The following is a 26,506-nucleotide window of genomic DNA, read 5'->3' as shown; positions in this document are numbered from 1 at the left end:
AACATCATTAGTAACACCACCCACACTCATAAAAACACAGATGTTGGAACAGAAAATATACCCTCGCTCAACACTCTTTACCTGTTCACCTAATCTCATGACAGTAATTTAATACATTTCCCCATGCATAAGATGGCCTTCTAAAATCCAAAGCTAATGTTAAAATGAGTTTACAAACCACCTGCAAGAAACACACTCTTTTATCTTTCATCTCTGACACTTTAAACACACAAAAAAATCACTACATAAGTCACTTTGGACAAAAGTGTCTGCCAAATTACTAAATGTAAATGTAAAATGGGGAAGAAAGGTGATTTAAATTCCAAACAGGTTGGCCTGAGCTCTTCAAAACCTGCTGATCTTTGGGTTTTCTTACACACAACCATCTCTGGGGTTCACAGAGAATAGCTGTAAAGAGAAATGCCTTGTTGAAAAGGTCGAAGGAGATTGACAAGACTGGTTTGAATTGATAGAAAGGCAACAGTAACTTTAAATAACCACTTTACAGATGGGATTTGTAAAAGGACATATCTTACTTCCTTATGTTCATCCCCTGTGGGACATAATCCTGTACCACGGTTCTACGGTAGGTGTTTTTGGATTTTCTTGGTTTTCTTTTGTTAGGTGGTGTCCATCTTGAATGAAATCAATAACAAGATATCACCCATCCCTAGATGCCTACATGTCAATATAAACCAAAATCTCTGAGGAGTAGCTTTTTGTAGAATCAAGCCTATATAAATTTAAAAAGCCCCTATTATGCATTAAAAATGTCATATTTTGGTCTCCAAAAAGAGGCTGATATGCATGCAAGGTCAAAAAAACCTTTCATCGTGTTATGATATGCATTTATTTTTACCAAATTATCACAATGACTCCCATTTGTTTTGGTCAGAGATTCGTTTCTTCCCAAACCCCTCTCTAGCACAATTCTAATATGCGCTGATTGGCCCGATGACCCAGCCTGTTGCGATTGGTAGACTGCGTTCAGCGCAAGAAAAAAAGAAATGCCCACCATGGCTAATCAAAAATGTTGAAGTAGTCAGAGTGCAGAGTATATGTGTGAGCCCAACGCAGGAGTGCATTAAAGCAATGCATTTTAATACCAGCATATTGCTCTATTCCTAACCATAAGTAATAACAATTACACACACTCAGTATGAATCCACACAGTGGCAAAAGCTGAACTAATTTAAAACTTGACCGCTACACGTGTAGAACAACAAATCATTTAAACGACTTTCAGTTGTATGGCCGTACACCCAAAGCACTTTACAATCATGAAGGGGGTCTCTCCACACCACCACCAGTGTAAAACATCCACTCAGATGATGCAACGGCTGCCCCAGGACAAAGGCACCAGTGCGCTCACCACACACCAGCTATTGGTGGAGTGGACAGATAGTAACAGAGCCAATTTGGTGGATGGGGATGATTGGGAGGCCATGGTCGTAAGGGCCGATAGAGGGACTTTGGCCAGGACACCAGGGTTACACCTCTGCTCTTTCACAAGTGTCATGGGATTTTTAATGACCACAGAGAGTCAGGACCTCGGTTTAATTTCTCATCCGAAAGACGGCGCCCACCGACAGTGTAGTGTCCCCTTCACTTTTACTGGTACATTAGGACTCACGCAGACCACAGGTTGAGCACTCCCTGCTGGCCTCACTAACACCACTTCCAACAGCAACCTAGTTTCCCATGTGGTCTCTCATCCAGGTACTGACCAGGCTCAGCCCTGCTTAGCTTTGGTGAGTAACTGCTTTTGGGCTGCAGGGTGATATGGCTGTGGACATTGTATGGAAGGTCATTTTCAAAAACCTATAATAGGGGTTCTTTAAAATTAAGCCTTATTCAAAGGGAAAAGACTCCAGCCAGATAAAACTGCATAAAACTGCAGGTTAACTATGTTTAAATTTTTACAGTGGGTGAAACTTCAAATTATCATTACCACCATCTGTGGTGCCGCCGCGGAACTAAGGAATTACGAACATGTTTTTAGGTGTAACAGCAGTTTGCGAGCCATCAATATGCCCCCAGGTGGCACAAAGGGGCAGAATGCGAATGAACAGAAATATTCAGTAGCTGTAAATACTTTGCTACTTGTAAATGAAGATGAAATAACGAAACAATGCTTTGTTTAATTCATTAATCATTAAAAACTTGTTAACAAGCTTTATTATCATTGTAAAGTTTTTAAGTGCAAGGAGGATTCATTTTGGAATTTAAAACTAAAGAAAAAAAACTAAAACAAAAGTACAAACATACATACACACATAAATAAATAAATAAATAAATAGATAGAAAGATGGATGGATGGATGGATGGACGGATGGATGGATGGATGGATGGATGGATAGATAGATAGATAGATAGACAGACAGACAGACAGACAGACAGACAGACAGACAGACAGACAGACAGACGATGATAGATAGATAGATAGATAGATAGATAGATAGATAGATAGATAGATAGATAGATAGATAGATAGATAGATAGATAGATAGATAGATAGATAGATAGATAGATAGATAGATAGATGAATGAATTAATGAATAAATAAATAAATAAATAAATAAATAAATAAATAAATAAATAAATAAATAAATAAATAAATAAATAAATAAATAAATAAATGCAATAATGTGTTTTGTAAAGCTGCTTTGAAATAACAATTGTAAAAAGCGCTATACAGTACAAATAAATTTGATTTGAAATTTAATTAAACAGTGAGTGGTGCCAAAATAAATAAATAAATAAACTAAAAGCAAGACATGCAGGACATCTGACTTTTGCATGTTCTTAGTTTCTACATTAGGTTAATTAAGCAAAAGAGAACATTCATTCAGGTATCATCTAAACTACTGTAGTCACTCTATTAATTCATGTCCTTATCGACTTCTACATCCTAATGAGTTCGAGTTCACCATGTCTGGGTCTTTTACTTCACCTCTTTCTATCTTTCCACCATGCAGCCCGCCTGCATAAAACCTCAGTGGACAGGACGGGATGGGTCTGTTACATAAACCCCAAGCACAGAACCCACACTGCCCGCACAATCACTACCATTGTTACCCTTGGCCGACAGCCCTATGCCCAGTCACACATTATTAAGGGCGAGGTCTAGAAAATAAATGAGTTTCGAACTGCAGTCGATGGTACCTGCTGGTTATTTGATGGGTCATGGGGATTGAACAACTCTGCACGTTGGATGTAGTTTGTGGTTCGTTCATAGAGCTCTTGTGAAAGTATTTCTGCGCTAATCAGCCATCTAAATATGAATAATGGCGGAGTTAATCTTGTGCTATGGTCAAGCGGTCGCTACGGTACAAAGTGGGTCTAATTAAAGGCATTGATGCAAAAAGCAGACAGCGCTGGCAGAGTATAAAGAGCACTCATCTGAGCTGGTGGGTGGAGGGAGGCTGAAAGAACAAATGGACAAAAGCATCCAGTTCAATTAGGTCTTAAGATTTTAGGCTTTCAACCATTTGCATCAAAGGCAATAGCAAAATTAAGAATAAGGTTCTGTGGGTTGGTGATGCTGCATCTTGTCTTATGATGTCAAAGTAATCCAGGAGAAGTAGTTAGCTATATTTACGTTATTATTCAGTTTGTTTTTATTCAGTGAGGATTAATTTAATAGATTAGATGTGAATGTAAAGACAGTTATAATATGACGAACACATCTATTTAAAAAACTTTTAAAATTTATAAAGATATTAAGCTGTACAACTGTGGACAACTGCAAAAAAAATCACAGTTTATATTAGATAAAAATAGTGTGTTTGCAGTAATTTAGGCTAATTTAATATTAGAAACTTGTTGGACAGTTCTGGCATGTTTTGAAACTACAAAAATTGACAAAATCTGACTGTGTTGTTGACTCGCATTGGTTATGCCTGATCCTGTCTTGACCGAAAAGCTGTGCTTGAACACACCAAACAGACAACAGCTGACTAAAACAAAGAAGGTATGTTCTGCATCTGTGTGAGAGTATGTACGGTATCTTTCCATAACAGCAGATGGCAGTACTCTGTATTGCCATTGCACAGGGATACCAGAACTAGTGCTACAGTACACACATACAAACTGTAAACAAACGCTCACCACAGAGGGATTTGTTCATGCAAAAATATCAGATAATCCATTTAGTTTGCAAATATTTAAGAAACGCAATAAAATTACTGTAGCTTTGTCACTTCAATTTCAGTTTTCGTGCTCTGATTGGTAGGTGGACAGCCAATCAAAGCCTTCTATTTCACCAAGGACATTCTGAATACATGCAGACTCCTTCTGATGGTAGCCTGATGAGAGGTGACCTATTCTGACACACCAAGCAAACTAGCTTGAGAGACACTATGCCTGACCCAGCCGAAGCTCGATCCAGCAACCTTCTTGCTGTGAGGCGACAGCGCTACTTACTGCGCCACTGCGTCGCCACATTGAAATATATGGTTGTAAATGCACGTATGGTTTGCTAATATAGAATAATTTGTAGTCAAGATACAATTACTCAAAAATTGGGGATCTGAGGAGTAAATAAATCTAAATATTGAGAAAATGTCCAAAAGAAATTCCCAACAGTAGATATTACTAATAAAAAATTAAGTTTTGATATATTTGTGGTAAGACACCCGCTTCGAATGTTATCACTGGATTGAACTTCCGTAATCAGTGTTAATCAACTGATAGGTATGGGCCAGTAGGGGCTTTCTGCGCTTCTGCTGTTATCATCTATCCACATGGTTAATCAGCTGTACTATAGAGAAGACTCCAGATCCAGATCTGTTTTTACATTACTCTGATGGTTGGGCTTAGAGTTGGGGTAGGGGTAAGGGTCCCTACTGGCCCATATCTATCAGCTGATAACCACTGATAATGCCCATTCAATTTAGTGATACCATTCGAATCGGCTGGGTAAGAAATTTACAAAACATATTCATGGAAGACAATTATTACTTAACATTCAAATATTATTTTGTATTAAATGAAAATAAATTAGTTTGACTCAAATATTAATTGTTGCTTATTCCTGCAATTATACCAGTGCAGCTGTTTTTGTGGTCCAGGGTCACAGTTTTTTGATCTCTTCTTGATGTCCAGAGTTTTCAATGGAGTGACAGCAAAGATTTTTTGTTTGTTCATGTTTGTTCCAAATTCCTTGAAAAACTAAACTGACTTCATATTCATTTTAGGATTTGTGTGAGCACCAACAGTGTACAAAAGTAGATTCCCATTATTAGTGTGTATGTGAGTGTTTTTACCTCCCAGCCTTCAATATGTGACTGCCACTCTTCTAACACCTCCAGTTTCTCCATCTGCCTTTTGGCTTCATTGATACTCGAGCAAACGGCTTTCATCACCTGCAGCGACTCCTGCACTTTCGAGTAATCATTGTGTTTCTTTGGGGTTCGTTTCAGCAGCTCCTAAAATCCACAAACATTATGTGACATTACATTACCAAACATTTCGTGACAAGAAAGTGGTGTAATTACAACAAATCACACATCATAAAACCAGTACAATGTGAGCTTAGCTTTGAAAGAAAGTCTAACATTCAATGATTGAATTAAATCAAAACTAGCAGCTATATTTTTTTGACAAATTATAGTGAGAATTGTGTGTGTAGCTTGTAATAACGCTGCTACTGCAAGGCAGGGTCTGCAGAGGAAGATACTTATCTCTAAACAAAGTCTAACCCAAGGGTTCTGCCTCATCAGTTTAATTCTGTCGCTCACATTTACATCTTGAAATATCTGAGCAACCACAGATGCCTATCGCTGGTATTTAGCGAGAGGGGCCGTGGCGGGCTCTGACTGTGAGAAGCTCAGTAAATATGCCAGAAACGATAGGCTTATTTCGTGAACCAGCGCTTGTGGGTGTTTACAGTAAAACATTTCAGTTTTCGTGTGTATTGGGTTCACGAACAGCCACGAAACATTAGCAGTGAGGCTGGCAATAGATGAAACTAGACCAAATATAAGCTTGTGAAATTGCTGTTGATTTTCTGTGTAAATGTACAGTATAATTAACACTTTAGCTTTTAACCAGAAACATGTACTCTATAGTGCTTAGTGCTCTAATGATTTGTGTTTGAGCTGTCGGAATGATAAATATAAGGATCAAAGGATCAAAAACATGTTTTAGCTGGATTCAATACTATATTTCTATGATTAAACATTATATTTAAATATTTAAACCTTGCCTTTGTGTGGAATGCAATTTTTTAAAAAGGAACACTCCAATTATCTTTTATGGATTTGCCTCTAGACATCCGCCAGGCAACTTTATCTTTTAAAACTGTTGAAAATGCATTTTGACTTCCAAGCTTTTTAATTGCTGTGTGTATTTTCATATGTTTTATATCAGTTTGTTTTATATTTGTTTTATTCCTTTTACTTTTGCTCCACTCTGTTGTATGTTCAGCACTTTGGCCAGTTTTGCTGCGATAAATGTGCTATATAAATAAAACTGACCTACAGTCTGTGACAAAAGTCTTGTTGCTTATTTATTTTGTAGAAACACCTGCTATTGACTTAATGAATCAATTGGTGTTAGAAATGGCTCATATGAAAAGCTTAAACCCTCCCATATGATGTTTAATACACTGAAAAAAGATTTATCATTTAATCAAGACAGAAATGTCAAATTTTGGCAAAACAAAAGTTTTGTCGCCTATACAGAAATCAAACAAATTTACTGCAAATACAAAAATATGTCAGCAAATTAAGTAGTGGTGCTGTGAGATCCAAATTTAATATCTTGCATGACTTCCATGAGCTTAGAAAGACTGCATCCCTGTGGTTTGGCAATGATTCATATAATTATAATGAGGAAGTCATTAGGATTAGCAAAGAAAGCAGCCTTGCATGCCTTCTAGAGTTCATCAATATTGTTTGGTTTTGTCTTCTATGCTTCCTCTTTCATCCTACCCAACATATGCTTAGTGAAGTTCATGTCTGGTGACTGGGTAGGCCAATCCTGGAGCATCTTGATCTTCCTCGCCTTAAGGAAATTTGATGTGGAGATGGAAGTATGCGATGGAGCACCATCTTGCTGCAAAATTTGGCCTCTTTCATGGATGGGAATATACAAGGTAGCTAAGATTTCTTGGTATTTCAGACAATTGATGTTGCCTAACTCAATTTTTCGCAAGCCTCCTTACTAGATGTAACCCCAGACTATGATTTTTCCGGCACAAAACTTCACGGTTTTCTGGGTGAATCTCAGACACATGTGGGTTCTAGTAGGTGTCCTGCAATATTTGCGGGGACTGAGGTGTAATCCAACAGAATATTCATCTGAAAAATCTACTTTCTGCCACTTTTCCAGCATCCATCCTTTTAGCAGGCTGTGGGCTTTGGCAATATCTTCAAGTCTCTTCAAGTTTTTTTTTTTTTCTCTGTACTTGACGCTGAGACACATTGAAGGTGTCTGCTACATCAGCAGTGGATCTGGTCTTCAGCCTTTTGATAATCAACTTTTTATTCTCAGGCATGTTTGCAGAAGTCTAGTTATGGTTGATGTGAAGGTCTAGTGTACTTGGCGATCTTTTTATACACACCTGAGACCTTTATTATCCATTTTTAGTTACAGGTGAAGCTCATATGACAAGGCGAAAACACTTACATCTTTGCAAAAATTGACTTAATGGGTTTTACCAAGCTTGAAATATTAAAATACTTTAGGCAGTTTTGTTTGACACTGAAACATTATTTAAAAATGTGATTAAATGAGCCATTTTTTGTAAAAAAATAAAAATAAAAAATCTTTTGAAATATATTTCAGCGGCACTTCAGGTCAATTTGTACACAAGTGACAAGACTTTTGTCAGAGACAGAACTATTCAAAGTCTCAAAATAATCACAAACTGGCAGCTGAGGTATTAAGGAGAGCTAGCATGTAGGGTTAGCATAGCATAAAAACAATTCATGATATACAGTAAATACCATTATGCTGCTTCAAAATGAAAAAAAAAAATCCTTTCTGTAATCCAGTGTAAATAATTATGACAGAATGAGAAATGAAATAAAGAATTTAGCAACAATTTAGCGATACAGGCAATAATGGCATACATTAGATTATAAACACAAACTATTTTTATAAAAAAAAACAAGATATGACTTGGAAAAAAAATACGTTTTATCTCTATCCACATATTTTTCAAATGTAGCTTTAGCTGGATGTTTTCTATTGCATTCAAATCATGTTGTAAATTAATTTACAAGTTGATTACACATGAACATCACCATAAATGTCAGTTTTACAAGCTGGGATGCATGTATTGCTGGAGAGTTTGTTAAAATAAACTAAATTTATGTAGTCATCATTTACAAACAGCTGTGTAACTTACATTGACAAAATATGATATTTTAAAACAATGATGATTATTCAAACCGAACTTAAATGGAAAAAGCAAAAACGTTCAGATTACCAATTTTGTATGTGTGAGTTTAAAACATTGGCTGCGTCCGAAACCGCCTACTACTCAGTAGGTACTGTATTTGAATTTAAACATACTACTCGGCCGTTAGAAAAGTACGTTCTATACAGTATGAATGTGAAAGTATGAATGGAATTCGGACGTACTACATCCGCCATTTTGTCATGGTCACACGACCTACCTGCGTAATTTGCGTCGCTTCACTCCCATTCATGAATTCGCTCGTGGGGCATCATGGGATAGCGCAGCGTGCATGAGATGCGCACTCCAGAATTTCGCCGGAAGTAGTAAGTCATCCGGGTACTTCTCGCATACTGATTTTCGAATTCTATGTATTCGGACATACTACTCGGCTCGCATACTGATTTTGGCGTACTATATAGTATGGAAGTATGCGGTTTCGGACGCAGCCATTGTGATTTTTTTTTTGTATGGCAAGTACATCGCCATCTTAAAAAGATATATATATTTCAAACATCTAAAAGATTGCTTTTCAACCCATAAACACTGTATGAGCTTCTGAATGCCGCATGAACATCATACAAAATCACTTTTCTGAGTCTCACTTGTAGACTTTCTGTGCAAGGGCGCCCTTTGTCTGCCAGTATGAATGAAACAGACGTTACATGAGTGCTAGCTCTCTGCAATGCAGTCAAATAAACTCTCCAACACACCAATGTTTCAAATTAAACATAGTATAATGCAGGTTTTCTCAATCTGAGCACACTTTTCGACTAAAATGATATTGTTTAGTACACTGTACACAAATAAGAAGAGTACAGGAGGATATTTTACTTTCTTTTTTTTCAGTGCATGCATTCAATATACTGCATATGCCTAAATTTTTAATTAAATGCATAAACTCAATACATTTCATTTTGAATATCACTACATGAATAACAATGTACATTAAACATTACTAAATTATGAACTTATGTACTTGTACAGTAAGTTAATGTTTGTTAATGCATTAATTAACACTTTAGTTTCAGCTAAATGTAACTGACATGCACTCACGACCTGTTAATGCATCTTTACGTCATCACTTTACTTAGAGGGGCACATTATCATTTACTCATTCTGAACTACTCATGGACTCCTTTGTTTAAACGGTTCGTTTTAATGGTTGTGTTGATGTTTTCAGTGTAAACACACACTAGACGGACAAACATAACTGTTATGTTTAAACACAAGAGTCCATGAGCAGTTGAAAATGAGTTAAAGACAATGTGCCCCTCCATGTAAAGTGATGACATAAAACATCACTGCCTGACTTTCTTTTATAAATATTTCACGTAATAATGATGAACAAAAATTTGGTCATGTTACAAGTAATGAACTATTAAAATGTGTATAGGTAAATAATCTGTACTCACTCTCAGAATTAAAGGGTATTTGCAGATCCTCTGAATGGGTGCAACCAGGTATCCCTCCAAAGGAACCTCCGTGTTCTTTCTGCCGCCCAGTAACATGCAGTTCTTCAGAGATGAAAACAGATGAAAAGAGGGTCAAAATATAACAGAAAATCCCCAGTGCGCTCTTTGCTAACATTCTGTACTTGAACTCGAGTTTCAGAAGGTTGAAACAGTGGCTGTTTCAGGGTTATAGCTATAAAATTGCCATTAAATCAAATTCAATTACGGCTGTGTAGCTGCACAGCATGAGTTCAAAGACTCAGGAAGCAGTAAATCTAAAAGCTTGCAATCCAACTGTGTAGATAACTTACATTATTCTTTACTTCAGAGAAAATGAGTAATTATATTTGTGTTTTTGGGTAAACACTATAGTTTATCTGAATTTATCTTTATCTGTATTTTTAAAATAGCAAAAAATATTAAAATAAAATTACAGCCTTTTTAAGGTGTATTATTTATAGCATAAAAATATATTTATAATCGAATTTATTATATTTTATTATTTATTTTATTTATAGCATAAATGTTTTTATTTATGAAAGTTTTTTATTTGAAATTTAAATGAAATTAAATTAAATAAATTATTAAAATATATATATATTTTAAATGCAATAAAAAATTTATTTATAAAAGTGTTTTTATTTGAATTTTAAATTAAAATTTATATTAAATTTTTAATTAAATTAAAACATTATACTATAAGCACTAAGGAAATTAACCGTAATAATAAAATAATAAAATAATTTTTAAAAATTGTTATTGTTAAGTTATTTGGAAACTTTTACTACAGAATCAAAATGCTTAATTTTATTTTAAAAAAGTAAACAACAAAATAAAATTATATATATATATATATATATATATATATATATATATATATATATATATATATATATATATATATATATATATATATATATATATATATATATATACGTATGTATATATATATGTATATATATATATATATATATGTATGTATATATATATATATATATATATATATATATATATATATATATATATATATATATATAAAATACTTTAAAATATTTTTGTAATAGTTTTGTCACCAAATGTTTAAAAAAATAAAATAAAATAAAACAAGTACCAATATAAAAATCACATTAAAAAAAAGGAAAAGAAAAGTTTAAATTAAATTTTAAATTTAAAAATTTAAATTTAAAATGGTTAAATAAAAAAAAATGATAATATAAGCACTAAAGATTTTAACATTTCTTAAAATATATAAAATACACAAGTTATTATATTTTAAAACTAGTGCATCCACAAGTTAACAGATGACACAAATATTAAAATACAGCTTAAAATATACAAGTGTGCAGCTTGTCTTTAAATGTATAATGTATTTGAGTGTTTCAGAGCGGTCAGCGTCTGTCTGCATTCCATTACAAAACTGAAGGACAATCTGTCAGTTCGGCCAGTGAAAACGAATTCACGTCGGTCTCTCTAAGGAGCTGAAGTGTATCGCAGCAGGTCAAGAGATCTAGTGTTACACCTACACACACACACACACACACACACACACACACACACACACACACACACATACACACACACACACGCTCTGAGCCTCAGTGTCAGAACTGACCTTCACCTGCTCCTGACCATTAACAATGATCATTAATGAGCTCATCGTCCAGGGAGAAGAGCCGGAAATATGTCTAGCAAAAACATCAGTCTTCAGCATGTGTTTAATGCAAATGAAGGCTTTGAGAGTGGCTTTGTTAGGATATGCTTAGCACTTCAATAGGCTATGAATTTTGTGTGTTTGTTTGTGTGTGGTGTATTAAACAAACTAAAATAAACTTAAATCATAGAGCAGTCTTATAAGAAGTATAAAGAACTATGGCAATAAATAATAATTAAAAATAATATTTAAAATAATCTAAATTTATAATAATAAAATCAAGGTTTAGGGTAATTATTTTGAGTCTCAAGAATGTGTCTGTAAAGTTCCAACTCAAAATACCAATCAGATTATTTATTATACCTTTTTAAATCTGGGAAATTTGAGCTGTTATGACGTAGCTGTTTTGTTGCCAGTGCCTTTAATTCAAATGAACTGGTTCTCCCAGCCCACCGTTTCCATGTGTGTGTTAGAGCCACAGAGATCTCTCAGTATTTCTCTGATGCATGTAGCCTTTATGTAGATAAACAGCACAGTGACAGACAAGAGTGAATCAGATCTTCCTTACTACAGTAAGAATTTTCCCAAATGTTGTTTGATATATTTGTTAATATAGCAAAAAATGATTTATATAATAAATAAATCCCAAAACAAATGTGATAATATTTTGGTTTTTGTTTGAACTAAAAAATACCAATAAATAATATTAATGTAATACAAAAAATCCATAAAAACTTGATTATATTTCTTACTTAACACTTACTTAATCTGAAATAAAATAAAATAAAATAGAAAATTACAGTAAAACAAGTTTTTTTGCATCAACATTGCCATCATCAGAGTAAAAATTGCAGCAAAAAAGCTTAAATTAAATTAAATTAAATTAAATTAAATTAAATTAAATTAAATTAAATTAAATTAAATTAAATTAAATTAAATTAAATTAAATTAAATTAAATTAAATTAAATTAAATTAAATTAAATTAAATTAAATTAAAACACAGAAAACATCTACAGAAAGCAATTAACAACATTATTTTAAAAACATTTCAATAAAAAAAATGGGAATAAAAGTACAACTAAATTTAAATTCTAAACATGAATCACCTCCATGTTTTAATGTATTTATTCATTCATTCATTTATCCATTTATTCATTCGATTACTTTTCGGTTTAGTATCTTTATTAATCAGGGGTAGCCACAGCGGAATGAACCGGCAACTTATCCAGCATACTTTTTATGCAGCGGATGCCCTTCAAGCTGCAACCCAACACTGGGAAACACGCATACACTCTCGCATTCACACACATACACTATGGCTAATTTAGCTTATTCAATTCACCTATAGTGCATGTCTTTGGACTGTGGGGGAAACTGGAGCACCCCGAGGAAACCCATGCGAACATGGGGAGAACATGCAAACTCCACACAGAAATACCAACTGACCCAGCCAAGGCTCGAACAAGCGACCTTCTGTGACGTGATTATGCTACCCACTGCTCCACCTTTGTGCCCTTAATGTATTTAAAGCATATTAAATATAAATGAAACATTACGTATCAATTATCACATGCACAGATACTGATATGTACAGTTCATTTATTTTTTATTTTTCTCTTGATCATTATGAATCCATATGTCAGTTTTTAAATGAGATGAAAACCAAGTGTAAAAACAGCAGCAATAAACACTGTAAACACACTGCAGAATAATCCACAGTGCACTACTGAGTGTCTTACCAGCAGAAGTGTGCGAACTGTCCTGATCTTATTGAGCTCTAGCAGGAGCCGCTGGGCTTTTTCATGGTTTCCACAATACTCGTCGTAAATCTGAAAGCGTCCTCTCTGAGCAGATACACACACACAAACACACATGAGACCAGATCTACTAAAGCTTCAGAAGCTGCATACGACTGACTGCTTATTCAGAGGTTTGACTCATAAATCCAGCATCTCTGAGCTTTTGCCCACAGAAGAAAACACACCGATCCAAAGATCAACACAGTATTCTCTCTGATGATCACCTGAATCCTCGAAGAAAGAAAAAAACAGCTATTTGGTACAGGTCAAAATTATTAGGCTGTTCAGTAAATCTGATCAAAGTTGACTGTGAAAAGGAAACTGCATTGTTTATCCTTTCGAGTTTTTGTTTAAAAAACTGCACTATAAAAAAATATATATTATCAATTAGTCCTGACAGCATATGTTTTTACACAAGCTTCTTTAATATTCAATGAACTCATTTGATTCAGCTTAAAAAATTAATTGAACTTTTTTTTTTTCACAGTGTGGAAAAAAATAAACACTTTCATTTTGATAAAATAGGGAAAATTTCAGTTTAAAGGTAAAAAAATTTAACTTTTCAGAAATAATATCTAAACATCTAAAAAAAAAATCTTCAATCAAGAAACCTTAAAGACATGCTAAAATATTATCTTGTTTTCAGAAATAATGTCCAAACATCTAAAATAAATCTTCAAAGAAACATTTTCTAGATGAGCAAAATATATAATATATATTAGAGGTGTGAACCTACACTAGTCTCACGGTTCGGTTCGGTTACGATTATCATGCCATCGATTCGGTTCAATTCGATATTTCGGTGCATCACGGTGCATTGACAGTGCTTTCCATACACAGTTTTATATTTTCTTCACAGCAGCATTTCTTGTATTAAAATATATGAATATATTTATATTTATATACTATTTGTAATACAATTTTGTCATTTAATACAAACAGTCAGATATATAAACTGTAACTTTAAACAAAACGAGCATTTAGCAAATAACATAAACAAATATAAATATCCAGCTCAATTTCTGATCCTTGATCCTTGTCTAGTTCTCTTACACCCCTTTGATTGGTCACACCCTCAAAAAAAACGATTGCGATTGGCTCTTGCGCGCTGCGTTCTTCACAGATGAGTGATGCTGATAAGCGGCAGGGGCGATCTCACAGCTGATGTATGATAGACACGGTGGAGAAAACTCTGCAGACACACGCTCGTTTCTGGATGCAAAAGTAACGTTGTAAAACAGCCGAGAAGCGAAGAAAAACCACGGCAGCAGTTCAAATGGGCCACTGTGTGTGTGTGAGAAAGAGAGAGAGAGACAGAGACAGAGCGAGAGACAGAGCGAGAGACAGAGCGCGCATGCGCGCGAGAGAGAGAGAGAGAGAAATGGAGTAGGCTACTTTCATTCTCTTGATCTCAGTGAAATAGGGGCCTATTGTTGTATACGTCAGTGAAAGCACTGTGATCCAGCAAACACACAGTGAAATTGTGCACAATTTATGAGTTTTAAGTAGTTAAAGCGCTGTAAATACTCGCGATCGCCTCCCTCGCAACAGAGCGCATATGAGGTAAATGACGACAGTAATATCCGGTTATGATTATTACTGAACCGATACCAAATTGTCCGCGTCTGCATCGCAGTGCACAGAAAAAACTATTATTTTTGACACCCCTAATATACACCTAAAAAAAATCAAAGAAACCTTTTTAGATATGCAGATAAATATTATCTTGTTTTCAGAAATAATGTTCAAACATCTAAACTAAATCTTCAATGAAACATTTTAGACAAGCAAAATTTTATCTTGTTTTCAAAAAAAAGTCCAAATATCTAAAAAATAAAAAAATCTCCAATAAAAGAAAACTATTTGGATATGCAAAACAAATTATCTTGTTTTCAGAAATAATGTTCGAATGGCTAAAAAAATATATAATCAATAAATATTTTCTTTAAAAAAAAAAATCATTTAAAAAAATCTTTTAAGAAACCTTTTTGATATACAAATAAATATTGTCTTGTTTTCAGAAATAATGTCCAAACATCTAAAAACAATATTTAATCAAGAATCATTTTCTAGACAAGCAAAAATATTATCTTGTTTTTAGAAATAATGTCTAAACATCTAAAATAAAGCTTCAAATAAACGTTTTTTAGACAAGCAAAAAATATTTTCTTGTTTTCGGAAAAAAAGTCCAATCAAAAAAATTTTCAATCAAAAAAACGTTTTCTTTACAAGCAGAAAATATTGTCTTATTTTCAGAAATAATCTTCAAATATTTAATTATTCAATAAAAAGAAATATCTTCTACAGAAAAGCAAAACTATTGTCTTGTTTCCATAATTTGCATCAAAATCTCTTATCTGAATCTAAAACTCACTCTGCGAGTTTGTTTAACTTGTTTTGCTCAACAGGCCTCTGGAGTTCAAACCTGCTTGAAGCAATCTTCAGCTGTTGTTTTCAGCAGTGATGAGTGTAATACAGTAAGTGAAGAGAGAGCGTATCAGACAGTGACTCACAAAGTGCAGGAAGCAGTGGCCCACTTCATGATAGGGGTTTGGGTCAGGCTGCAGCAGCTCTTCCACCATGTTCAGGAAGTCCCTGTGCACAGACAGGATCTCCTCCAGGTTTGAAAACAGCACCTGCGAAGCAAACACATGGAAACATTGACTTACTGATTGAGAGACATTGTCTGTATCTGGAAAAACAGAGGAGTCTAAAAATGTCTGGAAGTGACTGCACTTTCCTCATCGATGATAACATGAGTCTAAAGTGGCACCTGTGAGGTTTTATTTTTTATGGCCTTTTAATTAATTAATTCTGTTATTGAAATTTCTATTTTCATTGTACTTGCAAAAATAAATGGATATCAGAGGTTCATATGGTATCGTCTTTTTGCAAACATGTGTGTAAAAATGGAGTAAAAATACAAAAACTGTGATTGTTTATATAGTTAGAAAAGAAAAAATATGGAAATCAAAATCAATGTCTGTAATAATAAATCATTAAACATGTTTAAAATGAGATAAATGTAGCTGATGCCCTTCCACATATATATATGTGCCTAACATGTAGGGGACATATATGTTTTTTGGCATATATGGGACATATATGTGTTTTACATATATGGACATATATGTTTCCGGCATATAGACCTTTTTCATGGCTGCTGCATGGTGGGCGCCATAGCGACCAGCGTCTTCCGGTAGAATGCTAAAAACTTCCGTTTACAGCGTTTACAACTGGTAATTTGCGCTCCGAAAATGGGTTTCAGTAACGTTTTTAATATATTACAGAGTGCTTTTGTGACACACAACTTAGAAATGTGTCTGTTAAAGCCGTTTAAACTGTCAGATGTGGTTCCAGCCTGTCAGTAATACGAGAAAAACATTCTCCTAGTTCACTTGTCTGCCATCAGAAATACAGTGTGTGTGTGTCCCGGCCTGACAGCTGTTATCTCAGCGGCTCTTCAATACACACACACACACACACACACACACACGCAATATTTCGCTGCATTATAGTGCAAACCGTATTATTAGCATGAAACTTATTTAAGTCAAGCAATTTACAAAAATGACCAATAAAAGTCTGTTACTGATCCTCTGCTGGCTGATTTGCTGTTCATTCTAATCGCGAGCCGTTTATGCTTCATTTCATGTGATTTTACCACAGTTTGTGTTTTTCTGTCATTTCGAAATGACACTAGCCTATATTTTTTTACGTTGTAACAGTTATTAAATCAGTGTGTCAGTGGGACAGTACAGGCTTCGTACAGTATGTGTCTGTCAAACACTTTGGTGAACTACATTTGTTTGGGCTGGTTATATATTTGAAAGAAAGAGAAACTGTTGACTTTAGCGATGACGAGGCTTCATTTAAACGGCAGAAGATGCCGTCTGACAACGAGGGAAAAACGCCTCGCAGCAGCTGTTTTCCATTCTATTAGATCGCATTTTTTAAAAATATTCAGTCCAGGAGATGGTGCTGATGGACAACAGTATTAGTTCAAAGATGATAAAAGCTGGTAAAATAAATTAAAACTATCGTTTCAAAGCTGTCCAAATGTGACTGTTTACATGCATCAGCTGCTGACCGGAAATTCTTAGCATTCTCCTTGCGCATACATGCAAAGCATCATGGGTAATTTTGCGTTCCAAGAAAAAGGTCTGTATGTTTCTGACATATATGGGACATATGTGCTATACATGTAGAGGACATATGTTTTTGGCCTATATGTAGACCTATATGTTTCTGGCATATATGTGGACATAGATATTTCTGACATATATAAAACATATATGTGGACATATATGGGACATATATGTGCTATTCATGTAGGGGACATATGTTTCCGGCAAATATGTAGACATAGATGTCTCTGAAATATTTGGGACATTTATTTGTAATACACATAAGGGTTGTATACCTTTCTGGCATATATGTGGACATACATGTTTCTTACATATATGGGACATATATGTTTCTGGCTTATATGTGGAATATATATTTCCTGCATATTTGGCACATATATGTGCTACACATGTAGGGGACATATATGTTTTTGGCATATATGTGGACATATAATGTATACACTACGGTCAATTTTGTTCATCCAATTCACTTATAGCGCATGTCTTTGGACTGTTGCAGAAACCGTAGCACCCAGAGGAAACCCAAGCAAATATGGGTAAAGTTAAATGTATTTAATGCTTAATATAAAAGGTTTTTGTGGTGATGGCAGCTTAAAGACGGCCCCTTTATGGTAAATGAAATAACATAAATTCCCCAGCCATGTGTTTTTCAACAGTGTGTAAAAATCTTAAAGGTTCTGTGGGTTTTGTCTATTAAATATGATGTTTAATTTTTATTTTATTTTATTTTTTTTAAGTCAGGTGATTGGCTGGGCCATTCTTCAGCTTGATTTTCCTTTTCTGAAAGCATTTAAGAGTTTCCTTGGCTGTGTTTCGGATCATTGTCCAGCTGAAATGTCCACTCTGTTTTCATCTTCATCATCATCCTGCTAATGTAGATATTGGGCTGAAGCAGCTTATATTAATTTACAATGAGAAAGGGCAGAGATTTGCTGAATAACTCCTGAGAGACTTCAGCTGCTGTCTGGGCTTTCACTGCCTTTCTACCACTGCCTCTTCTTATTGAATTGCTGAATGCCTCCTCAATTGTAAGCCACTTTGGATAAAATATCTGCCAAATGACTAAATGTAAATGTACTTCATAAGACTTTAATGAACCCTTAAGATTTATTAATTTTTCTTAGTGTTTTATGTATTAATGTTCACTCTCAAGTCTTAGCTTTTGACTTACATTTTGTTTTAATATTCTGCTGAATAAAAAAAAGTTGACTACATTTGGATCATCTGAGGGTCAACAAATTAGCAGCTAATTTTCAGTTTTGAACTATGTATTTAAGATAATTGTTTAAGACTTTTCAGTGGATATTTTATACCTAACTCTGTAACCTTCAGACATTTATAAAACATCTGTTAAGTGTCCAAAATCTTCAGGGAGCACTCTATTTGAAGACAAGCCAGCTGTGTGCTACAGAGTTCAGACATTCAATAACCCTGAACTCTGCGTGGCCTCTGGTCAGTCAGCATCACGCACACATGTCCTCAAACATGTATATTCAGAAACACTCTCAAACATGCAAACAGAGCTTGTTTACATGCTCCCATTGTCCCTCTATAAATCCCAGTAAGACTGCGTTGAATTTACTGTCACGCACCGCCAACCATCCTGAAAATTTATTGTTTACAACCGTTTCCTCCACCCATGCACCTTGGCTTGAAGAAATAGTTCATGTTTTGCACTTCATAAATATGCAAACGTTCTCAAATAGCTTACCCCAAAGCCTGTCATAATTCAACTCAGGAAATGAACAAACCAATGACGTTCAATTTCACTCATCTAAAATCCAGCACGTGTCACAAAATTTCTTATGACTTTGAAGTACTAATATATCAAAATAATTGGCCAAAAAACAGCATTTGTGGTTGTTAGATTTTTACTGTTAAAAAATGGTAGAAATGTTTATACATTTTACAGTAAATTAACTTAATTCATTAATTTATACAATATTAATACACCATTGTTTTGAGCTATTTATTTAATACCTTTCCCAGGGCACTCTAGGAAGTTCAATTCTGATTATTTAATGTATACAGGTATGTAAAGTATGGAAACTATTACTACCATGACTAGGGATGCAACAATACAGTTAGCTCACATTTCAATACATACCTCGTTTTTTTAACACAGTTTTCGGTTCGGTTCCTATGGCTTGACGTGTTTCTTTTTTTTTATTATTATTCTATAGGCAATCGGAACAGTAAGAGGTTAAGGAATTGCAATACTCATTTTGTTTTACTTAAAAGCCAAGAAAAGTACAATAGTTCCTAGTGTATTGTATAAAAAAATTAACACTGAAATCTCGCTGCTGGTAGCCCATGTACAAACTGGGGAACACATAAAATCCTACACTTTGAAAATAAACATACATGTGAAGTTAATAAAGATAAATTGGCCATTTCAAATAAACATAGTTGTACTTAACTAAACATAAATAAACCATCTTCATTATCTCGGTGCTAAAAAAATGCGAGACTGTAGTCTTTAACACGGATCGAGTGCTTTTATCAAATGACAAAAGCCCACATCACCAATCAACAAAAACGGCTGCAAATCTTTAGCAATAGACACCCGCACTGCCTTTGTTATTTTTATGTGTCTCTCGGAATAAGTTCGGTAAATTCAGCTAGGTAATGTTGCTATTTGGAGGACTTTATAGCCTTCGTTGCTATTCTGCCTTCAGACAGTGATATTGCTGGGTGATGGTGCTACAGATGTGCAGTCATGGTTATACGTGTAAAACAATGCTTGCACACAGTTTTTTTTTTTTCAACATTTTTTTCTTTTATTAGCATTATGCTTATCGGCAAAACTCAAATGTCCTCACACCGCAGATTTGAAAGACGCCAGGGCTTTCTCGTACTGTTGCCTCAGCCTCACTTTACCGCCGCTCACAATGTTAAAGTGTGGAATGATGGTCAAGCGCCCCCTAACTTTAGAGCATAGTGATTGGATATTTACTCACAGGGAAGAGTTTCCTCATCTCAGCTCATGGATTTAGAGGCACACACAGTCAATTCAAGAAGACATAAAATGCACATAAATTATTTAAACGCAAAACCGAGAAAACCCCAATTCACAAGCGCATATTGAGCCGTGGAGGTCGTACCGTATGGTACAATATTATACTGAGAACAGTGGCATCCCTAACCATGACATACACACACAAACACACATAAAATACTCTTTCCATCTCAAAAATCTCATGGCCAATTTCTTCGTGGTTATCTTAGAGTGCAAGCATCTTTTTAACTGTTTTTAAGTTTTAGTTAGTTTTTTTCACTCTATTTATGTAACATTGTTTTTTTTTAGATTATATAAAATTAACACAAACATAAAAAATATTAAAAAAATGTAAATGTAATGAAAATTTTAAAAGTTAATGAAAAATGTTAAATTAAACATTTTTGAATAACTTCAGTTTTCTTTACATTTAGGGCCCTATCATACACCTTGCACAATAAAGCGCAAGATCTTTGTGGCGTGATTTGTTGCTATTATCAGACCAGCGCAATTGTAATTTTCAAGCTTTCATTAGGTTGTTTAAATAGCAAATCCATTAGCCCCCTTTTGTGAACGCATGGGTGTTCCGGTCCAAAAAGGAGGTGTGTTAAGGCGCATTGTTGGTGTGTTGAATATTTTGAGGATCTGAAATAGACTGCACCGTTGACCAACAAAAAGCTAATCTGAAGTCCAGCACAAATCAAATTAGTTTTGCGCCTATGCAGGTCCAAACACACAGGATGTACAGCAATACACAAATATCTTTACATATGAAAAAATATAAAGGATTAAAATGTAAAAAAAAAATCTACATAAATATAAAAATCATTACTTCCATGCCTAGTTCATGTCGGGGTAGGCAGGTTGGCATTTGCATTTTTGTTATAATTTTGTCATTATTATAATAATAATTATTATTATTATTATTAGTAGTAGTAGTAGTAATATTACTATAATAATATTAATATACAATAATATAAATTAATAATATATAATAATAATAATAATAATAATACTATTATACTATAAAATTTATTATATGCATATTTATATTTGTTTTAATAAAAACAAGTTTTGATTTGTACACCTGCCGGCTTTTGGAGATGTATGCATCACCATATGGGGCATAAGAATAGGACATATGTATTGATATAACAATATAATGATTAGAGTTTTTGACCACACTTCATTATTATTGTTCATTTATTTGTTTGCTGAAAATTAGAACTGAATTTAGAAATAGTTTTGAAATGGATCTTTGCGCTTAACAAACAAAATTAAATATGTAGAACGAGAAAGTAAAAAGCCAGAATGAAGGAGGCTTGTTCTTTATCCTGTTATCCTATCTGTTTAACTGTTTTCTTGCTAGTGAAGCGTTCAGTTTTACCACGTAATAAAATCCGCCATGTAAATAGCAAATGCGCCATGGTGCGATGCAACTGATTTTTAAAGGGAGTGGGGAATGAGACTCTGATTAGTGCACGTTTGGTCTGTATGGTCAAAACACACCCATAACTCATTAAGAGAATTAGTACAACCCTGTTAGAGCTTGCTCCAGGTCACAGAGCGTATTTCTCTATCCTTAAAATAGCAAAAGTGTATTCGGACAATTTTTTGGGTGATGCACTTTAGACTTTGTGCCTATAAAACACAGCCCTTAAAGTCTTTTTCTGTGTTAGTGTCACTATTATATTTTCAAAAGTTTTTATACAATATAACTTTAGTAATTTGAAGTATCTTTAGTATTTTTACATAAACTGTAGCTCTTTAAATCTTATTATTTCAAGATTATGTATTGTTATATTTAATTTTTTCATTATTTTATTTAACAAAATAGTTTTGCATCTCTTGCCTTATGGGTGATATCTAGTGATTTTTTTAAAGCATTTTCATCATAATAAAACAAGAGCATTTAGCTAAACATCCCCTTTTATGGATGAACTCCTCCTTTTATGGATGAAAATGCATGCATGTTTGAAATGGCATAGTCATTTTCATCTTTCAGTGAACGATTTCTCTATCAAATATTAATATCTGAGGCTTGAATGTGACAAAACTGACCTTGACAGTCTCCTCCGTGATATTCTTATCAATCTTGGATGCAGCATACTGATTGAGGCGATGAAGAAGTACCTGGTGGGGACACAGAAAAGAGGAGAATGTAAATAGTCGGTATATAGGCCAAACTGTCTTCCTCCAGCTCGTGGTCATCTGTCTGACAAAGACTGAGTTGAATAACCAATTGGACCGAATTGGATGAAAAAGCTCTGACCAACCAAAACTACAACAAACATAGCGACCCAACATAAAAATCCAATTTCTCCTCTGGATCAAGGCAACAGGGAATACATAGCTAATGTCATTCGCAACCTTCCCAAGGAGAAGCGGATAGATGCTGCTTTACTGGGGTCTGACAAAACAGGAGATTAAAACAACAGGAAGGAAGACTGACTGCTTTTGCCAAGAGACAGAAATAATGAATACAGCAAATCTGAGGTTTGATGAATAGCTGCATCCGCAAGTCACTTTCAGTAAACACAAATAAATCCTATCGTGTGGTAAAATCTCTATTTGGAGGAATCATTTCAATAAAAACGAGACTGTTCACATCTTATCTGAATCATGTGCTTACACTGGCGTTTTCTATTATAAAACAGGCATGAGATAATTGAGCTGTCATGTCTAGATTACACACATATCAAAGCTGGTGAAATAACTTTTAGTTGTGATTGTAGATCTTATTCATTAAATTGAGAGCAAATGCTGTCCAGAGCATGCTGAAAAATGTTTGGTTTGTTTAATATAGGGGCTAAAAACATGAAGTGTTCAAAAAAAGACTGAAAGACACGGTTTACACCTGGAATTAAAATGCATTTTTTTTGTTAATCTGTACACAAGTTGATGACACTAAAGCAGGGTCTGAAATGTTTTGAGCTCGTCCACTCTTGGCCGCTTCCAGAGGTAGTTGAAAACACACTCGATAAGATTATTTCTTAGAGTAAACAAACGCTGATGTGGTCGATTGCATTTGAACAGCCACAAAAACCAACAACTGTCTGGTTACTGAAATCATTCTTAAGCACGGTTTAAAGGGAGGGAAATTAAAAAGCGTAATTTTCTCTTCCCAGTCACAAATTCTAAGTATTTTTGCGTCTACAGTACCAAAAGGAAGCTGCTGCTCTTCAATGCCTCATTTTGTGTTCATATGTACATTGTGCAAGCCTATTTAATAGTAGATCAAAATATCAGAGAGTTTCTATACATATAGTTGCTCACAACTATAGTAAAAATGTATTTAAATTAGGTAAAAGTGGACAAAAGGAAGTTATTAAGGCCCTGTTTAAGCACTAAATACAGTTGTAAACAAAATGTAAAATGTAACCCTGCACCACAAAATCAGAGATAATCGAAAAAAGTCTTGGGCTTTTTTATTTCATTTATTTATTTTTATTGAGATCTATGCATAATCTGAATGCTGAACAAATAACATTTCCAATAATGTATGGTTTGCTAGGACAATATTTGGCCAATATTTGAACATATGGAATCTGAAATAATCTAAATATTAAGAAAATCACCTTTAAAGTTGTCTAAATGGAATGCACATTACTAATCAAAATTGTGTTTTGAAATATTTACAGTAGGAAATTTACTAATTATTTTAATTGAACATCATCTTTACATAACGGAGGCTAGCTAGTAATTGCTGTGCAGGTTAACCTCACTCCTCTGACCTCTAAAGGTGCTCTAGTGACATACTAGGGGCCATGGTCTTTAGCCTCCTTGGTAGAGCAACTGACTCCCATGCAGAAGGCCACCAGTTCGATACCAGCTCGGAGCGGGTAGGGTGGCGTAGGACCGACGGGGCAACATTGGTGCAGTGACCCGGATGGGAGCGAGGTTTATGGGAGGAGTGTAACGGAGGCTAGCTAGTAAAGGCTGTGCAGGTAAAACCTCAATCCTCTGACCTCTAAAGGTGCTCTAGCGACAGACGCTAGAGGCTATGGTCTTTAGCCTACTTGGTAGAGCAACCGACTCCCATGTGGAAGGTCACCGATTCGATACCAATTCGAGCGGTTTGAGTGGCGTAGGACTGGCAAGGTTATAATTAAATAAAATTCTCAGCAGATTTAAGTGTTATCACTCTATTAAATGAGTGTTATTAGTTGTTATCAGCTGATAGATACTGGCCAGTAAGTGCCTGCATATCATTTTGATGGATGTAAAACAGCAATGGTCGCAGCATATTTTCTGTTTAACATCTTTAATTAGCTTCTGAGAATCCAAAAAAAAGCCACATGTTGATAAATGATGTTATGACAACTGTTTTATCATTAAGTTATGATTGAATTGCCTCTTGTTACAGTAATGAAATAGTTTGATAGCTGTGATCACTGCTGCTGTTTATACGTCTGTTTACTCATTGGTGAACAGCGCCAGAGCGTTAAAGCCAACCGCAACCTTTTCTGTTGAGAGCGTGACCAATCATAGGCATTTATCTTCTCCCTCGAAAATGCTAAAAAAGAAAGCTGGATAATTTGTTTATTTGTTTTAATTGGTCATTTTGTTCAGAGCGTGTACTTGAATTTTGTGCGATGCATTCAAAAAGAGTGTTTTCTTTGAGCAGGTAAAATTAAAGGTACAGTTCATATATCTGACTGCTTTTATTAAAAGACAAATTTGTATTACAAATACATATAAAATGTAAATAGAAGTTACAAATTTTAATTGGCCACAATGTTTTGTTGTTGTTGTTGTTTTAATAAGGTTATACACTTTCCTGTAACGCATTTCTCTTGACAGACAATGACTTATGATGCTAATAAGTTAAATATAGTACAATATTGTTTGGACTCTTCATATGGATGAAGAGATTCAAGTAGGACTATTATAAACTGAAAGCGTTAACTACAATTTAACGACCATACAGAAAACAAGGCATTTCCTGTTAGCGTATCTGTTGAAACGGCTGTGCAGTAAACAGCAGGATGAGTGGGTCAAATAACCAAAGAGGGGCTCTTAACCAGCACCATAATCACACGCAAACTCAATGCTCTGATTACAAGGCCAAGATCTAACCACTTATATATTTCATCAAGCGAAATTAAACAGTTTCAGAACACCCTTCAAATGAAAATCCAGGAGAATAAGGAAGGAGGTAATGAAAGTGGGCTCTTGATTGCGGTTCGACTGTGCACCTAAAGCCTCGCTGCTGATTACGTTTTTGTACGGCTGATCAGCAAGTCTAATGAACTCGCGTGTGGAGTGTTACGAATGCCGTCTTGCATTGGTTTGACAGGGCTGCTATAGCGTGTGCCGAGTTCCATGTAACTTAAGTTAACATTTGCATACGGTTTCATGTCATCAGAGGTTTAGAATAGGAGCCATGTGTGGTAAAACTAAGGTTATGGAGATTTTACTTTTTAAAATACTAGCCCAATTTAAATTTGCTACATTCCCCTTCGGTTCCAAGCATGAGTCTTGGTGTGACGCTAGAATGAAAAGGTGGATGTGATCCAAAAAGACTGCAGGAAAAAAACAACTTGTCCTTTCAAAGAACACCTTACAATTATTCAGTCCAAAACACAAAACAAACTTTTGGATGTGCACCACACACAGACAAAATCACAGACCCTCACACACCTGCCGTCTTATGCGTCAAACGGAAAGCTGCTGCAGTAAATCCGGCCTTTATTAGACAGTCAGGTAACAGAATATGAGCACCCTCTGAACCTGAACTCATTCTCATACTAATATCTTCACCAGGAGGAGAAAACGCCAGCAGGGTTTCATATTTGACAAATATCCAGACTGAATACAAATTATGGGGTGTGTGAGTGAGTCTGACCACTTGGATTTAAGGCTTAAACCCTCCAGAAAGAATATAAAATGTGTACTTATTGCATATCCCTGTGGCAAAGTTTGAAGTAAGTTTTTAATGTTCTTTACAGTTTTTCTCAGTCGCTTTGGCGCATTTCACACAACACTATTCCTATTTGCACAACAGTTAATGCATTACTCAAAACAATTAGTCATTTGTGCACATCC

The 26,506-nt window shown here is 34.8% G+C and overlaps 1 protein-coding gene across 2 annotated transcripts in view; it reads right to left on the bottom strand.

Moving 5' to 3' along the window:
• The window catches only part of prex2 (phosphatidylinositol-3,4,5-trisphosphate-dependent Rac exchange factor 2), a 258,834-nt gene that overhangs the window by 199,536 nt on the left and 32,792 nt on the right, over positions 1 to 26,506 (bottom strand). For both annotated transcript variants that reach the window (XM_001923322.6, XM_073940635.1), the window contains exons 2-6: positions 22,520 to 22,591; positions 15,826 to 15,948; positions 13,253 to 13,357; positions 9,823 to 9,924; positions 5,268 to 5,429 (exon numbers count right to left, since the gene is read on the bottom strand). In XM_001923322.6, the coding sequence (XP_001923357.1) occupies positions 5,268 to 5,429; positions 9,823 to 9,924; positions 13,253 to 13,357; positions 15,826 to 15,948; positions 22,520 to 22,591 (564 nt within the window). The remainder of the gene's footprint in view (positions 1 to 5,267; positions 5,430 to 9,822; positions 9,925 to 13,252; positions 13,358 to 15,825; positions 15,949 to 22,519; positions 22,592 to 26,506) is intronic.

The sequence above is a fragment of the Danio rerio genome, chromosome 24 (genome assembly GCF_049306965.1).
Source record: "Danio rerio strain Tuebingen ecotype United States chromosome 24, GRCz12tu, whole genome shotgun sequence".
NCBI lineage: Eukaryota > Metazoa > Chordata > Actinopteri > Cypriniformes > Danionidae > Danio > Danio rerio.
This window is presented reverse-complemented; position numbering and strand designations above follow the sequence as displayed.